The following is a 17,161-nucleotide window of genomic DNA, read 5'->3' as shown; positions in this document are numbered from 1 at the left end:
ACATGAGTAGAGTCTAAATGGAGAGGTGTCAGGAATCTCTATCAGCAGGCAGATAAGCAGTGAAACTCTGCTTTTCCTAAAATGGACTCTAACAGCCAAAGGTCCTGAATTTGCCCTGGTGGTGCGTCTACATCCCGGGACAAATTTAGCGTTGACTTTTTTTCTTTTCAGCAGTTATCTCCTAATTTGGTCCACTGGGAGTCTTTATAATCGTCCGCCTGTTGGGAACAGTCTGCAGTTCTACATCAGCAGGATAAAGACTCTTCCAGCCGGATCTCTCTTCTGACTGCCGAGGAACTCAGCGCTCAACCATGGGTGATGCTCTGATGGCCGAGTTTGGGAAGGCTGCTCCTTTCCTGAGAAAGTCGGACAGGGAGCGTCTGGAGGCTCAGACCAGAGCTTTCGATATCAAGGTTGAATGCTTCGTAGTTGATGATAAGGTGGAGTATATGAAGGGACAAATCCAGAGCAAAGATGGAGGGAAGGTGACTGTGAAGAAGGAAGATGGAACAACGGTAACTGTGAAGGAGACAGATGTGCACCAACAGAACCCACCCAAATTTGATAAAATCGAAGACATGGCGATGTTCACTTTCCTCCATGAGCCGGCTGTGCTGTTTAACCTCAAAGAGCGTTACGCTGCCTGGATGATCTACACCTACTCTGGGCTCTTCTGCGTCACCGTCAACCCCTACAAGTGGCTTCCTGTGTATGACTCTGAGGTGGTGGCAGCCTACAGGGGGAAGAAGAGATCCGAAGCTCCCCCTCACATCTTCTCTATCTCTGATAATGCCTACCAGTACATGCTGACTGATAGGGAAAACCAGTCTGTCCTCATCACTGGAGAATCCGGCGCTGGGAAGACTGTGAACACCAAGAGAGTCATCCAGTACTTTGCCAGCATCGCTGCTGTCGGTGGAGGCAAAAGAGACACCAGCAAGGGAACTCTGGAGGATCAAATCATCCAGGCAAACCCGGCGCTGGAGGCCTTTGGAAACGCCAAAACACTGAGAAATGACAACTCGTCCCGTTTTGGCAAATTCATCCGAATTCACTTTGGCAACAGCGGGAAGCTGTCATCCGCTGACATCGAGACGTACCTGCTGGAGAAGTCTCGTGTCACCTTTCAGCTCAAGGCCGAGAGGGACTACCACATCTTCTACCAGATCCTGTCCAATCAGAAGCCAGAGCTGCTCGACATGCTGTTGATCACGAATAACCCATACGACTACTCCTACATCTCCCAAGGAGAGGTAACGGTCACCTCCATCAATGACTCGGAGGAGCTGATGGCCACCGATAGCGCCTTCGATGTGCTCGGCTTCACTCCAGAGGAGAAGATGGGTGTCTATAAACTGACCGGCGCCATCATGCACTACGGCAACATGAAGTTCAAGCAGAAGCAGCGTGAGGAGCAGGCAGAACCTGATGGGACAGAGGCTGCTGATAAATCAGCTTACCTGATGGGGCTGAACTCTGCTGACCTCATCAAAGGGCTGTGCCATCCCCGAGTCAAGGTAGGAAATGAGTATGTCACCAAAGGCCAGAGTGTGGACCAAGTCTACTACTCCATCGGGGCTCTGGCTAAATCTGTGTATGAAAAGATGTTTAACTGGATGGTGGTAAGAATCAACCAGTCCTTGGACACCAAACAGCACCGGCAGTACTTCATAGGAGTTCTGGATATTGCCGGCTTTGAGATCTTTGATTTCAACACCTTCGAGCAGTTGTGCATTAACTACACCAACGAGAAACTGCAACAGTTTTTCAATCATCACATGTTCGTTCTGGAGCAAGAAGAGTACAAGAAAGAGGGCATTGACTGGGAGTTCATTGACTTCGGGATGGACTTGCAAGCTTGCATTGATCTCATTGAGAAACCGCTGGGAATCATGTCGATTCTGGAAGAAGAATGCATGTTTCCCAAAGCCAGTGACCAGACCTTCAAGTCCAAGCTCTATGATAATCATCTGGGCAAGAACAAAATGTTTGAGAAGCCAAGGCCAGCAAAGGGGAAAGCAGAGGCTCATTTTGCCCTGGTTCACTATGCTGGCACAGTGGACTACAACATTGGTGGCTGGCTGGTCAAAAACAAAGATCCCCTGAATGAAACTGTGGTCGGTCTTTACCAGAAATCCTCTCTTAAGCTCCTCAGTCTGCTGTTTTCAAGCTATGCAGGAGCTGACGGTGGTGATAAGGGAAGTGGCAAAGGAGCCAAGAAGAAAGGCTCCTCATTTCAGACAGTGTCTGCACTTCACAGAGAAAACCTGACCAAGCTGATGAACAACCTGAAGACTACACATCCCCACTTTGTCCGCTGTCTGATTCCTAATGAGAGTAAAACTCCAGGAGTCATGGACAATTGTCTGGTGATGCACCAGTTACGCTGTAACGGTGTCCTGGAAGGCATCCGAATCTGCAGGAAGGGTTTCCCAAACAGGGTGCTCTATGGAGACTTCAAACAGCGGTACAGAATCCTGAATGCCTCTGCCATCCCTGAGGGTCAGTTTATTGACTGCAAAAAAAGTGCTGAGAAGTTGCTGGGATCTCTGGACATCGACCACACGCAATACAAGTTTGGCCACACCAAGGTCTTCTTTAAAGCAGGCCTGCTGGGGACACTGGAGGAGATGCGAGATGAGCAACTCTCTCGAATCATCACCAGGATCCAGGCCAATGCCCGGGCGATCCTCATGAGGGCACAGTTTGCTAAGCTCGTGGAACGCAGAGATGCTCTGATGGTCATCCAGTGGAACCTTCGCTCTTTCCTGGGAGTAAAGAACTGGCCCTGGATGAAGCTCTTCTTCAAGATCAAACCCCTGCTAAAGAGTGCTGAGTCCGAGAAGGAGATGGCCAACATTAAAGATGAGTTCAACAAGCTGAAGGAAGCTCTGGAGAAATCTGAAGCAAGACGAAAGGAACTAGAGGAGAAAATTGTGACTCTTCTCCAAGAGAAGAACGATATGACTCTGCAAATTCAGTCTGAACAGGACACGTTAACAGATGCTGAAGAACGCTGTGAACAACTCATAAAGAGCAAGATTCAACTGGAGGCCAAGCTGAAAGAGTTGACAGAAAGACTGGAGGATGAAGAGGAGCTGAATGCAGACCTCACAGCTAAGAAACGGAAGCTTGAAGATGAGTGCTCCGAGTTAAAGAAAGATATAGATGACCTTGAGCTGACGTTAGCCAAGGTTGAGAAAGAGAAACATGCCACAGAGAATAAAGTGAAAAACCTAATGGAGGAGATGGCTTCACAGGATGAGAACATCATGAAGCTGACCAAAGAGAAAAAGGCACTGCAGGAGGCTCACCAGCAGACACTGGATGACCTTCAGAGTGAAGAAGACAAAGCCAACAGTTTGACCAAAGCCAAAGCTAAGCTAGAACAGCAGGTGGACGACCTGGAGGGCTCGTTGGAGCAAGAGAAGAAAGTCCGGATGGACCTGGAGCGCTCAAAGAGAAAGCTCGAGGGGGACCTAAAACTGAACCAGGAGAGTTTGATGGATTTAGAAAATGACAAGCAGCAGCTGGAGGAAAAACTCAAGAAAAAAGACTTTGAGGCCACCCAAATAAATTCAAGACTGGAAGACGAGCAAGTCGCTTCAGTTCAGCTTCAAAAGAAGCTGAAAGAAAACCAGGCAAGGATTGAAGAGCTGGAGGAGGAGCTGGATGCTGAGCGTGCAGTCCGTGCTAAAGTTGAGAAGCAGCGCTCCGATCTTTCACGTGAGCTGGAAGACATCAGTGAGCGCCTGGAGGAAGCAGGTGGAGCCACGTCAGCTCAGGTGGAGCTGAATAAGAAGAGAGATGCTGAGTATCAGAAGCTGCGCAGGGAGCTGGAGGAATCCACCCTCCAACATGAGTCCACCGCTGCTTCCCTGAGGAAGAAACATGCTGACAGCGTCGCTGAACTGGGCGAACAGATTGACAACCTACAGCGTGTGAAGCAGAAGCTGGAGAAGGAAAAGAGTGAGCTGAAGCTGGAGCTGGATGACTTATCTTCTAATATGGAGAGTGTGGTAAAGAACAAGTCAAACACTGAGAAGATGTGTCGAACAATGGAAGACAACATGAATGAGTACAAGAGTAAATATGAGGAGGCTCAACGGGCCATCAATGATCTGACTACCCAGAGGGCCAAGCTGCTCACTGAGAACGGTGAGTTCGGCCGGCAGCTGGAGGAGAAGGAGTGTCTGATATCGCAGCTAACCAGAGGGAAGAACTCATACAACCAGCAGGTCGAAGATCTACGCAGACAAATGGAAGAGGAAGTCAAGGCAAAGAATGCCCTCGCCCACGCTGTGCAGTCTGCTCGTCATGACTGTGATCTGCTCCGAGAGCAGTTTGAAGAGGAGCAGGAAGCCAAGGCTGAGCTGCAGAGAGCTCTGTCCAAATCCAACACCGAGGTCTCAGCATGGAGGACCAAATATGAAACTGATGGAATCCAGAGAACAGAGGAGCTTGAAGAAGCAAAGAAGAAGCTGGTTCAGAGACTGCAGGAGGCGGAAGAGGCCATCGAGGTAGTGAATGCAAAGTGTTCATCCCTCGAGAAGACCAAGCACCGACTCCAAAATGAGATTGAAGACCTGATGCTGGACCTTGAGAGATCCAATGCAGCCTCTGCATCACTGGACAAAAAGCAAAGAGCATTTGATAAAGTCATGGCAGAGTGGAAGCAAAAGTTTGAGGAGTCACAATGTGAGCTGGAGGCCTCCCAGAAGGAGGCTCGATCTCTGAGCACTGAGCTCTTCAAACTGAGGAATGCCTATGAGGAATGTCTGGATCAACTGGAGACAATGAAGAGAGAGAACAAAAACCTGCAAGAGGAGGTCTCGGACCTCACCGACCAGCTTGGGGAGGGCGGCAGGAGTGCTCATGAACTGGAGAAGATTCGGAAGCAGCTTGAACAAGAAAAGGTCGAGCTCCAGTCAGCACTGGAGGAGGCTGAAGGTTCCCTGGAGCATGAAGAGAGTAAGATCCTCCGAGCTCAGCTGGAGTTCAACCAGGTGAAGGCAGACATAGAGCGGAAGCTGGCGGAGAAAGACGAGGAAATGGAGCAAGCCAAAAGAAACTACCAACGGATGCTTGAGTCGCTTCAGTCCTCTCTGGAGTCTGAGACCAGAAGCCGCAATGAAGCCCTGAGAGTAAAGAAGAAGATGGAAGGTGACCTCAATGAGATGGAGATTCAGCTCAGCCAAGCCAACAGGCAGGCAGCCGACGCCCAGAAACAGCTGAAGAGCCTCCAGGCATTCCTGAAGGACACTCAGCTGCAGCTGGATGATACTCAGCATGGCAACGATGACCTGAGAGAGAACATAGCTCTCCTGGAGCGCCGAAACAACCTGATCCAGGCAGAGCTGGAGGAAGTGAGGGCCGCCCTTGAGCAGACGGATAGAAGTCGGAAGCTGGCCGAACAGGAGCTGACTGACGCAACGGAGCGCATGCAGCTTCTGCATTCCCAGAACACCAGCCTGATCAACCAGAAGAAGAAGCATGAAGCAGACCTTCTGCACCTGCAGAATGAGATGGAGGAGGCGATTCAGGAGAACCGCAACGCTGATGACAAGGCAAAGAAGGCCATCACTGATGCAGCCATGATGGCTGAGGAGTTGAAGAAGGAACAAGACACCTGTGCCCATCTGGAGCGCATGAAGAAGAACATGGAGCAGACCATCAAAGACCTGCAGCACCGCCTGGATGAGGCTGAGCAGATCGCCATGAAGGGTGGCAAGAAGCAGCTCCAGAAACTGGAGGCTCGCATCAAGGAGCTGGAGAACGAGCTGGAGGCAGAGCAGAGGAGAGGAACAGAGTCCATCAAAGGGGTTCGCAAGTATGAACGTCGCATCAAGGAGCTCACCTACCAGACCGAGGAAGACCGCAAGAACATGGCTCGTCTCCAGGATCTGGTGGACAAACTGCAGCTGAAGGTCAAGTCCTACAAGCATGCGGCTGAGGAGGCCGAGGAGGCGGCAAACACCAACATCGCCAAACTCCGCAAACTGCAGCATGAGCTGGAGGAGGCCGAGGAGAGGGCCGACATCGCCGAGTCTCAGGTGAACAAGCTGAGAGCGAAGACCAGGGACGGATCGTCCAAGAAGGGCCTGGATGAGTGAGGAGATCCCAGAGCATCAACATCACAGGTGTGTTGATTAATATTCAGTCCAACATGACGCACCACAGAGCAGAACAGCAAACATGCGTCTAAATGTATTTAAAGTTTAAAAGGGTCACTGCAGATATATTCTCTATTCGTCACAACTAAAGTTATAAAGGTTTTACCCAACAGCAAAGATATATTTAGGAATATTCATCCAATGTGTTGTGTTGTCTATGATGATTGATAGCCAGACTTTCAGACTGAAATATCTCAACAATTATCAGATGGGTTACTGTGAAATCTGGTTCAGACATTCAGGTTCCCCTCAGGATGAATTAATACCTTTGATCCACTGACCTTTCAGTCCAGTCACAGTCTGGTTTATTGATGCAGCTTTATGAGAAACTGAAGTCTGTATATTTGTGGATGTTTTCTGTCTCTTCTCATCACTGAGTTGACCGTTCATAAATCTGTTTTGATTGACAGGTGTTCCTGTTCCTGGCGATTGGAGGGATGATTGTTACCAAAGCCAGTGTGGGACTTGCATGCAGCAACAGTTTTTCAACACCATTAACAATAATTTTAGTGTTAATTATTAATCACTAGTCATTTAAAATTGGGGATAACAAATGCTCAGTAGAGATGCACTCTCTGGTTTTGATCCAGATGAAACCAGACAGATTCCAAAACATCAACAGTGAGGGAAAACTAAATTATGGAGATTATCTTTAAAGGTGCGCTGTGGAGTTTTTGACCACTAGTGGCGCTGCAGAGGGCGCTGATGTGCCATAAAACAGAGGAGGAAGTTAATATAAACAATAACTCTGGTGATTTAATATATTTTTGTTCTTATCAACAAATCTCATGTTTGGATCCAAACCAACAATGAACTAATGTAACAAATATTGTGTGTGTATCAAAGCTGATATATCGTCTTCCTCTGAGCAGATCTTTTGGATACACGTGATGTGTTTTGGTAAAAAATCTCAACAGGGTCTCTTTAACTTAAGTAAGAGGAGTTAAAGTGCTAAAAAAAAAATGGAGTGTTATAATCGTTTTAATATTTAATGATGTTTGAAAGTCATATAATACTTCAGACTGATCCTGGAACCAACAGCTGTTGCTCTGCATCGCAGACAGCGTTCAAACGTTCAAACGTTAAATTCCTGTGATCAGATGTTTTAAATTGAATCCTTCAGAGTGAATCTCCAAACATTATTCAGCTTTTCCCTTCAGTTGTTCCACCAGTTTCCAGTTTGGAGGAAAGATCAATACCAGAATATCATAAAATCACTTGATCAATCAAACTATGACATCATGATCACCTGGAGGAGCTGTATTATTAAAAAAATAATAAACAATGTCATTAATCTGAAGAGAAATAAAATCACTGCTGAGCACCGAGATGTTTTGTTGTTTCTTCATCACTTATAATAATAATAGAATAAAAATATACATGTATATACATATGCAGTATAATAATATTAAAAAATAATTAAGTAAAATAAAATAAGAAATAAAATGAAGAACATATAATAATAATGATAATAATAATAATAATAATAATAATAATAACCTTTATCAGCACTTTTCAAGACTAATTTAATAAAGTGCTTCACAAGGTAATAAAAACAATATAAATAAATTATTAAAACATACATACATACATATATATATATATATATATATATATATATATATATATATATATATATATATATATATTTATATATTTTTATATATATATATATATATATATATATATATATATATATATATATATATAAAGATCAACTGAAACAAAAAAGTTAAAACAAAAAAAAAATCTTTTAGTCAAAAATTAAAACTGCAACTTTCATATAAAACACTGACAGGATGAAAAAGCTGCAAACTGTCAGCAATAAATCAGCTTTAAAACTTTCTGGGAAACAAGAAAATTCAAACAAAACTACATGTAAATTGAAGAGTTCGGTCTAGAAAAGAACCCTGAGATGACTTCTGTTGTGATTTGGTGCTTATAAATAAAATTGAATTGAATGTTGTTTATTCGTTGATTTATGATTTTCATAAAAAAACCACACAAGTCTGTAAGTGAAACAAGTTCCCACATAAATGAATAAATATAAGTTTATAACCCTTAAACTGATTTGTTCTTTACGTTCTGTGTCACACTGAATAACTACAAACTACAAGACGATTACATCATCCATTAAAAACAAACTGACGAGCTGCAGCAGGTGGTGATGAAACACTGAACATGAATAACTGAAGAGTTTTTCTGCAACATGAAGTATCGAACCACCAAAAAAGTGACACAAAAACTTTACAAAAACACCTTTAAACACCTAAAAGCTCTCGTCACAGTAGATTCAGTAACTTGCTCGACAACATGTATACAACACATATCATGATATATTTATTCAAACAGAACGGATCCTTCATGGCAGCAGCATCTTTAAATCTGTCCATATTTTATCAGGATGTATTTCTAATAGAAAAGCAAATAAAAAATGTGGATGTTCTGCTTTCATCTCTCAGAAAGACTCTGAGGTGCAAACAATGTAGGAAATGTCTTAATGTTTGTGCAGATGGACTCCTGTTTAATGTTTTAAAAACTTAATTAGTCTGCGTTTCATAGTTAATGCTGATGGTGCAGAAACACAGCTGAAGGTCCGGCTTTACTTTATTGGACATGTGACAAACATTTAGCTAAACAGGTAAAAAAAAAAATGTAAGTAAAGTTTATTTAGTATAGCACCTTTCACAGAGCAAGGTCACAAAGAAAGGTCACAGAATTACAAACCCTGGACCGCAGCGGACCGGTCTGTTCGAGTGTCGAAGCCACAACAGATCATCTGTACACACTGACTTCACTGTGTCCAGATCTACGTCACACTGCCAGGTGCTGAGGCTGGAAACAGGAAGATGCAACTTCAAATAATCTAGTTTTTGTCGGGCTTTTATTTTGAAGGCTTCCGGTCCTTGTAGACGGTGGGACTATATAAACCAGATGAGTCCAGCTGCGGGTCCACATTAGGGTGATGGAAGGAGCGGGAGATTGACGGATCTCTGCCGGCCTGCGGACGCTCCTCCCCGGCTCTGACTGACACACACACACCGCCTCCTGCAGCCGGACCACCATGCGGGACCCGCGGAACTGGACCCCTGGGTTCGGCCCGGCGGAGCGGGGAAAACCGGCCACTTACACCGGGGAGAAGAAGGCGAAATGGGTGGCCAAGTCCAATAAGAAGTGGGTGAGACTGGCCACCGTGGTGGCGTACGTCCTGTCCGTGTCCCTGGCGGCCGTCATCCTGGCTATTTACTACAGCCTCATCTGGAGACCCACTACCGGGACCGGGACCACCGGGGACCCTTATATCACAGCTCGTCACAGAAATAATCAAAATACGTGTAAATGTGATTCTTGTAATAATAAAACTGTAAATATGCAAAACAAAGTCAGCAATAATGATTCTATTAATATTAAAATCTATGAAGACACAATTAATCCTGAAAATTTCAGTAATACTTTCATAAATACCAGTAAAGTTGGTGACAGTACCGGGTCTCTGGAGGTCCCCTCTACCGGGCCTGCGGACCCGCCTCAGGCCGGGCAGGGCTTCCCCTCCTCGGCTCTGACCACCGCCAAACCGCCCGCTGTGACCGCGGAGGATCCGTCCAACCTGCCGACCCACCGGGCCGCGGCGGACCGGGACCCGGAGGCTGATGTCGGGTGGAAGGAGGCGGACTCCTCCGGGTCCGGGACGGAGGAGCTCAGTGACGGTGTGGACATCGTTACTCAGGAAAAGTAACGGATTATTACCGGGACACTAGTGACTCTTTTCTTAATACATCTTTGTTGTTCTGGATGTTTGTTATTCTGATGAAACTTAAGATTTATTTATTGTACTTTACTCACTAAATGTCATAATTATTACTTCTCACTGTAGATCAATACTGAACTCTTCTGTCTTTATTTAGTCCATGTGAGCAGTATTTGTGTTCATTTAAGTATTCTTAATGTTTCTCATTACGAAGTTCATAAGATTTCAGAAATATTGAAGTCTCAAGTCCTCAAACCCCCAAAACAGACACAAAAATAAAACATGTATTTCTTTAATAAACAGGATGTTTTGTATTTTATTTCTTGTGTATTAAACATGAAATGATCACTGATCTCAGCTGCTTTAGTTCACTTATAAACATAAAATATTTTGATTGTTTAAAAGAACATTTTAAAAATAAGTTTCCTTTCCAGCAAGATCTTCTCATTTTATAAAATATCCTTAAAAAATTTACAAAAAGGGTTTCATAGTCTTTGGTGAATTAAATCTTCATTTACTGGTTTTTATCCCTTAAAACCGACACAATCAACACAAAAACATTTAAAACACTTTATTATGTTATTATCACTTATTAACCCCAAATCAGAGTGAATTATCATGAATTTGACCTTAAAGGTTTAAAGAAAAAGTATTTTGAACAGTTTTTCAAAGTGTGCTCCCAAATTTCTGTGGCTGCCATCTTTGTTTGGGTCGTGAAACACAAACAGGTTTTTTTTTTATTCCAGCAGGACAGAAGAGTCCTGTAGGATCTCTGAAGGTTTGTCAAACATGTTTTTGCATCTTGGCTGCGATCATCAAGCTCAAATATAAAATATAAAGCTAAACGATAAGAACAGACTGAGTCTGAGGGGATTCTGTGACATTAAAACCCGGCTGGTGATCCAGCAGAGTCCGTCTCTCACATCAGCTTCTGTCTGAATCTGAATGTCTGACAGGAAACTGATGTTTGATAAAACTTCCTGTTTGATGAACAGGAAGGGAGGGAAGGCGGTCTGGTCTCATTATTGCAGCTGTTATTACACTGTTAACATCAAACAATGTTTACTTCACATTCCTGCTGATTATTTCACAAAACATCCAAACTCCAGATAAGATTTAAGAATCTGAGGTTATAACATCAGAGCAGATCAGTCTGTGGCTAAAGTGACTCACTTAAAATCACCTGTTTCACCACAAAATGACAACCAAACACCTAAATGTGACTAAATGTTCATGGACTAAAACATAGAACCAGACCTGCAAGCAGGTAAACTGGGGTCGAAGCACCTGATGCAACAGCTGATGGCTCACTGACCTTGGAACAGTCTCATGGTGGCCTGAATGGCAGCTTACAAGCCAAATAATATTAAAAATTACATTTTTAAAATGCAACACATGGTCAGATACACATCAAATTAAAATGCTTGATAGCACCCATAGACAGTAAAAACTATGGACGTAGTCACCATGACGTCATCACCCGTTAGTGGACGGCAGTTTTGAAGCCTCGAGCTTAGCGATTCATCATCTCCATCATGGATTTCACCGTCGCCATGTTTGATTTTTGGAGCCAGAAGTGACCATATTTGGACAAGAGGGTGGAGCTGACCATAGCGCTAGCTGCTAGTTTGGTTAGCACAGTGCATTTACAATCTATGGTAAACAGTGATAATGCTAATGCTAATTTCCACAAGCAAAAAACAGGCCTAAAGCCATTAAAACAAAATGTGTTCACCAGAAAAACTGAACACCTGACTCCTTAGAAGATCTTTTAGTTCAACCAAATGCTGAACAAGACTTTTTTAGGTGACGAAAATGTTACAATTAACTTGAAACACACTGAAATAGCAGCAGCTATGCTAATACTCTGTGAATCGGGGGTTACGCCATGGTTACGTTACTTAAACAACGTTGTCATGGTGGTAGCCACTTCACAACGTAGCCACACCCTACAGCATACACTGCTTTATCGTCTATTTTACTCTAAATGGGACCATAAATTACAAAATGAACATCATGCTGTATTGAAGAAGACTTGAAACTAGTGATTGAGACCATAAACTCATCAGGAAACAGTTTACTGAGGTAATAAATCAAGTGAGAAGTAGGGTCATTTTCTCATAGACTTCCGTACAGTAGGACTTCTCTTTGGAGCCAGTGAAGTCGCCCCCCTGCTGGCCATTAGTGAGAATGCAGGTTTAAAGCACATTGGCTTCACTTTTCAGACCCAGACTGCTTGATAGAACCACATTACAGCTGCGGATTTGCACCAAATTTAGAATGACAATACTAGGGGACAAACTAGATACGTGTACCAAATCTGATGGTATTTTTAATGTAATCTTAAGGTAACAGAAAAATCATGTTGCAGTGCGTCCTATGGTGTGGTGACTCTGGAGCACATTTAGGGATGGTTCAAAAAACCTCCACAGAGAAAGTAGCGTCTGGACATAGTTTTATATTTTTGCCGATTCTGAGCTTCTTCTTTCACTGAGTATCAAGTGTTACACATCATATGATTCAGGGGAACCTGCTCTTTCTTTCTGATGCAGTATAAAGTCACCATCACACATTACTTTTGTGTGAGTATACTATATTTGGCAAAAACAGAAAAATGCCCATGCCCATGTTTTGTTGAATATCTCCATAGTCAAGCAGGGAACTTTTGTTTTTTCAATGTGAAAAGTTGTATTTAGGAGTTTTGCAGTTCCATTTGAAGTTGGGTGCAAATCTACCTTTTCTTGCATATTTTTTATTTGCATATGACAATGTGACAATATACAAATGTTGGTGCTGTCTTTATATTTTGGTCAATATCACCTCTGAGAGTAAATATCAAAGTTTTCATCACTGATAACATTGGTCTCTATGTACAGCTGGTGTAATACTGAGAAGAGACACTTCAAACAATATTCAATAACCCCTAACCCTTTTTTTCCAAACTAAGTTGGGGACACTACACTGTATAAGAGTGAAGTTATTGAATATCATTTGAAGTATCTCTTTTCGGTGTTGTACTTTTTAGATGGTCCTTGCACACTCGTCTCACAGCTGGCTGTACGTAGAGAACAACGTTATCAGTCCAGCTCATTTTGGTGAAAATAAGGTTGTATCTTGTTGTCGACCTTACTACGGTTGGACAGAGGCCTCGTTTCCGTTTTAACAACTTTTATGAGTTATTGATGTGTTCATCACTCTTAAGTAAGCTCTGGAAACACTTCTGTTGTGGTTTCTGTAATGTGTTTTCTAAATGCTGCCCGTGTGTTGTCAAATTGATAAAGATGTTTTCTTAATTTGCTTGTGTTTTGTCTATTTGCATGTGTTTTCTTAAGTTGCAGCGTGTTTGCCCTTGTACTCAGCAGCTTCATTATAGTGCTGCATCATGGTTGACAAGGGTCATTTTTTATGGTTTAGGCAGAAGAATCACGTTTAGCTGAAATCTGTAAAAAGATTAATAACAATACAACTCCTTCAGTCGGTAAAACAAGACCCTCGAACAGCGGAGGTTACAGGCAGGTTTTATTTCTTCATCTCAGACCAACAGTAGGAAAAGCTGCTGTTTCCTGCTCGGCATTTCAAAACAATTCCTACATCTACATGGGGAAGACGAGGAAGCCGCTGAAGGTGCTGAGCCGGCTCTGATCAAAGATGCTCTGCCCGGACCAGAGGCGAACCCACAACTGGTCCCCCTCCTCCAGGACCAGCGTCATGCCATTGGAACCGCTGCTGTGGGAGCCCACCGTGTTGTAGATTGCGAACATTTTCTCGCCGTTCTTCAACAGCACTGCGTTCAGGGACCCAGAGTTTCCCACGCAGCCGGTGAACCGGATGTAGTAGAGTCCCTTCATGGGAACAGTGAAGATGCCTGCAGATCAACAACAGGGACAATCAGCTGATCAATCAGCTGGCCTTGCCTACAACCAAGTTGTAGGCAGGCCCAACAGATCCTGAACATAGAAATGGTGAAAACAGTTTAATGGTCTAACTCCACAATTCAGTTCACAGTCTTTTCACATGTTTTCAGGAATTATTTTCTAACATATGTGTTTCAAAAGAAATCTCTGATTTTCCTTCACATGGACTTTAGATCTCTGACTTTGTCGTCTAAACAAAGACGTTTTAGCACACTGATGAAGTCCTTCTAAAACAAACTTTCATTCATTTTTAAAAAACAGACCAAGCTTGTCAGATAAACCAGCGTTTAATGTCCCCGATGTGGTTAAACTTGCACGTTTCCTCCCAGCTGACTGCTGATGTCCTGAACCTGAACAGGTGAGTCCTACCTGTTCTGTTGTTGTATGCGTTGCCAATGTTTGTTGTCACTTTCTTGAACACCAGCTCGGTCTCGATATTAAAAGGCCCCCGATGAGTCCACTCCTCAGTGGTGAAGAGTGAGGCGGCGAACGCCACCTTAGATTTACCTTCAGGGAGACACGGAAGGTTTTCATTAAATATGATGAACTGAAACTCTACAGCCACACTAACACCAGGAAAATAAACTCAGCTATACTTACATCTTTACCACTACTGGGGTAAACATATACAGTCCTGAGAGTGGTGGAAAGGTCATGTAGTTACCTAGATCTATAGTATAGATCCTCTGTACGATGGCCAGAAGGTGATGTGTTAATTTTTAACAGGGAGAATGGCCCAATGGGAAGGTTAGGACTGCAGGATTATCATATAGGCCTAGCCTAATTCTTGATATCATAACTGAGATTATAATTTGATTTAATATAACTGCTATTAGGCTAAATACATATTTTGTGTAGACCTTTTCTTTTACTGTGTGGGAACATTTAGTTTGTGGTAATTTGATTAATTGCAATTTTTTGGGAATATGCACAACTGAAAACGAAGAGTAAATAGGACATCGTAGTAATGATAGCAGTTTTAATGTGGCTCCTGTATTTTTAGCCATGCTAGCAGCACGGCTCTATGGATGGTATTGTTGGTCTGTCTGTTCAGTATATTGATTAAGACTGAAATATCTCAACAACTATTGGATGGATTGCTGTGAAATTAGTTTCACACATTCATGTTCCTCTCAGGATGAATTGTAATAACTTTGATCCTCTGACTTTTCATCTGGCGCCATCATCTTTGGTTTATGACCAAAGGAGTTGATTGGAGTTGAGTGCTGGTCTGAGCCTGAGGAGCTCAGATAAACTCACCAAATCTCCTCTACAGCTGAATCATGTTTGTTTCGATAAAACTTTGGATAGCAGATTACCGACAGACAAAGTGTCCTGTAAATAAAAGAGTATGTAGAGTCCAGCAGACGGACCTCTGGCCTCACACTCTCTCTCCAGTTTCTCCACTCTGGCTGTCAGCTGCTGCAGGAGGACTCGCATGTCTTCATCTGCGGGTGCTGGTGTTGTTCTCTCAGGATTTAGTATCCCACCATCTTCATGTCCTCCTCGTGTTGTTTTCTTAGGATACGAACTCAGCTCATCTTCAGTTTTGTCTGTCAATTTAAGAGCCTGAACCCCAACCATACTGCAGACCACCAACACCAGAAACCAACCAGATCTCATCTTGACCCACGGACAACCAGACTGACTGTAGAGGACTGTGAACTCACAGATCCAAATGTTGGGGGTATTCATGAGCACTCACATGACCTCTGAGCCCTGGACAGACTGAAGCCAGTTACTGTTTGAACAATATTAGCAGCAAAGTTTGTTGGACTTTGTTTCTCACAAACAACCAAAATGTTTTTCCTGTTATCACCTTCGATCTTCTGTTGATTCGTCCAACAAAACAAAGAATTATTAACCAGAGTTCAGTGTAGATTTCTGTGCCTCTCTGAAGGAGGATAATTTTAACCCAATCGGCAGAATAAAATATCAGCATTGTAAGATTCTGCAAACCACGGATACCACGTGTCATTTATCGACTCATTAATTGTCCATTATCAGTAGAATAATAATGTTTTGTGGTGTGACAACACTGTGGTTAAGGTCTGATTAGGTTTAGGCACAAAACCCACTTGGTTAGGGTTAGGAAAAGATCATGGTTTGGGTTAAAATACTCGGCTGCAAATGTCCCGACGTCTCGCTAAAAATACCTGTTTTTTGTTACCCCCCTTTACTCAATGACCAGAATGCCAACAATGTCAAACTATAACAGTCTAGCAACAGGTAGCAGCAGCTAGCATTAGCGTTATTGAGCTGATATGCAGGAAGCTAACAGCATCAGTGAATTAACAAAATATGCTGTGAAAGGCTTGCTAGACGTCCCGTTCAGTCCTTCAGAACTACTTTTACTCACAGTACGTCAGCTCACACCACTTAGATGCAGTAACGTCCACCTCCCTCTCGTTCTGACAGTGTGCCTCTTGCTCAGCTTAGTTACAATTAATTGCACCTTTTCTTGTACTCAATGGCGCAGCTGCGTACCTCCACCACAGGGGAGCACTGGTGTAACAATCAACAGCCTTTCCAACAGCTCTAATGTGTATTTTCAAAATTTATTTTCAAAACAGTGAAAAAATAACCTTTACAAAGGGACAAAGGTCCCCTAGCCTTAATGAAATACTCACTCATAAATGACATGTTGGGCAGGAAACGGGAGGAGTTTATGTAGTCTGCAGTGAAGCCCCCCAGAGTTTAGTACATTTTGTAGAGTACTCATTAATGAACACTTATGGTCCAAGTTTACTTGGACTCGGTCACACAACAAAGGTGTCATGTCTCCCAATAATACAGAAATGCTGTTCATGTACAGAGTTCTGGAGTTTTAGGAACTCAAATATCCACCTTGCTTGTCTGGCTGTAAGTATGAATCTGGTGCTGAACTATAGGAGGGTTAGTAAACAGACGGCTGGACAAAAACTAGGTGAAAACACCAATGACCTCTGGACTGAGACTTGCCAGGTGACCAGAACAGTCGCCCCTGTTGGGCTGAGAACACTTCCTGTATATACAGATGGACGTAGCGAGATGTGACATCACCTGGTTTGAGGCCCAGAGTTGCAGTTTCTGGTCGGCTCCATCCTTTCCATTTGGAACCAGGACCTTCCAAATTAGAGGTGTGGGGGGTTGCCTTTCACACTCTGGAAACATGCCGGCTACCTCAGACGTAACATTAAAGGACTAGTGTGTAGAGTTTAGCTGAACAGACTTGGAAGAGATGGAATATAATATTCATAAGTATGTTTTAATTAGTGTATAATCACCTGAAAATAAGACTTGTTGTGTTCTCGTTACCTTAGAATGAGCCTTTATATCTACATAGG

General features: G+C 43.3%; 3 protein-coding genes across 6 annotated transcripts; 2 read left to right on the top strand and 1 right to left on the bottom strand.

Annotated features, from left to right (window-relative positions):
* Nucleotides 1-235: 235 nt before the first annotated feature.
* myh6 (myosin, heavy chain 6, cardiac muscle, alpha) lies at nucleotides 236-7,501 on the top strand. Its single transcript, XM_044376327.1, has 2 exons — nucleotides 236-6,140; nucleotides 6,584-7,501. The coding sequence occupies exon 1, from the start codon at nucleotides 312-314 to the stop codon at nucleotides 6,111-6,113; it is 5,802 nt and encodes a 1,933-aa protein (XP_044232262.1). The 5' UTR covers nucleotides 236-311; the 3' UTR covers nucleotides 6,114-6,140; nucleotides 6,584-7,501.
* A 385-nt stretch (nucleotides 7,502-7,886) lies between these two features.
* Nucleotides 7,887-10,267, top strand: zgc:153157 (uncharacterized protein LOC751674 homolog). Its single transcript, XM_044376445.1, has one exon. The coding sequence runs from the start codon at nucleotides 9,238-9,240 to the stop codon at nucleotides 9,907-9,909; it is 672 nt and encodes a 223-aa protein (XP_044232380.1). The 5' UTR covers nucleotides 7,887-9,237; the 3' UTR covers nucleotides 9,910-10,267.
* Nucleotides 10,268-13,391: 3,124 nt separating this feature from the next.
* On the bottom strand, nucleotides 13,392-16,629 carry LOC122999487 (complement C1q tumor necrosis factor-related protein 3-like). 4 transcript variants are annotated; one of them, XM_044376447.1, is made up of 4 exons: nucleotides 16,195-16,286; nucleotides 15,209-15,388; nucleotides 14,205-14,342; nucleotides 13,392-13,786 (listed from the first exon to the last, which is right to left on the bottom strand). In XM_044376447.1, exons 2-4 carry the CDS (start codon nucleotides 15,273-15,275, stop codon nucleotides 13,515-13,517), a joined length of 477 nt encoding a protein of 158 aa, XP_044232382.1. In that variant the 5' UTR covers nucleotides 15,276-15,388; nucleotides 16,195-16,286; the 3' UTR covers nucleotides 13,392-13,514. The 4 variants fall into 4 exon arrangements, 3 of the variants coding, with proteins under 3 accessions (XP_044232382.1, XP_044232383.1, XP_044232384.1); XM_044376448.1 differs by having other exon boundaries at nucleotides 15,209-15,353; nucleotides 16,195-16,260; XM_044376449.1 differs by lacking the exons at nucleotides 15,209-15,388; nucleotides 16,195-16,286 and adding an exon at nucleotides 16,466-16,629.
* Between the last annotated feature and the right edge of the window lie 532 nt (nucleotides 16,630-17,161).

The sequence above is a fragment of the Thunnus albacares genome, chromosome 16, assembly GCF_914725855.1.
Source record: "Thunnus albacares chromosome 16, fThuAlb1.1, whole genome shotgun sequence".
Taxonomy (NCBI): Eukaryota; Metazoa; Chordata; class Actinopteri; order Scombriformes; family Scombridae; genus Thunnus; species Thunnus albacares.
Note: the sequence above shows the minus strand (reverse complement) of the source record. Positions and strands in the feature narration are given on the sequence as shown.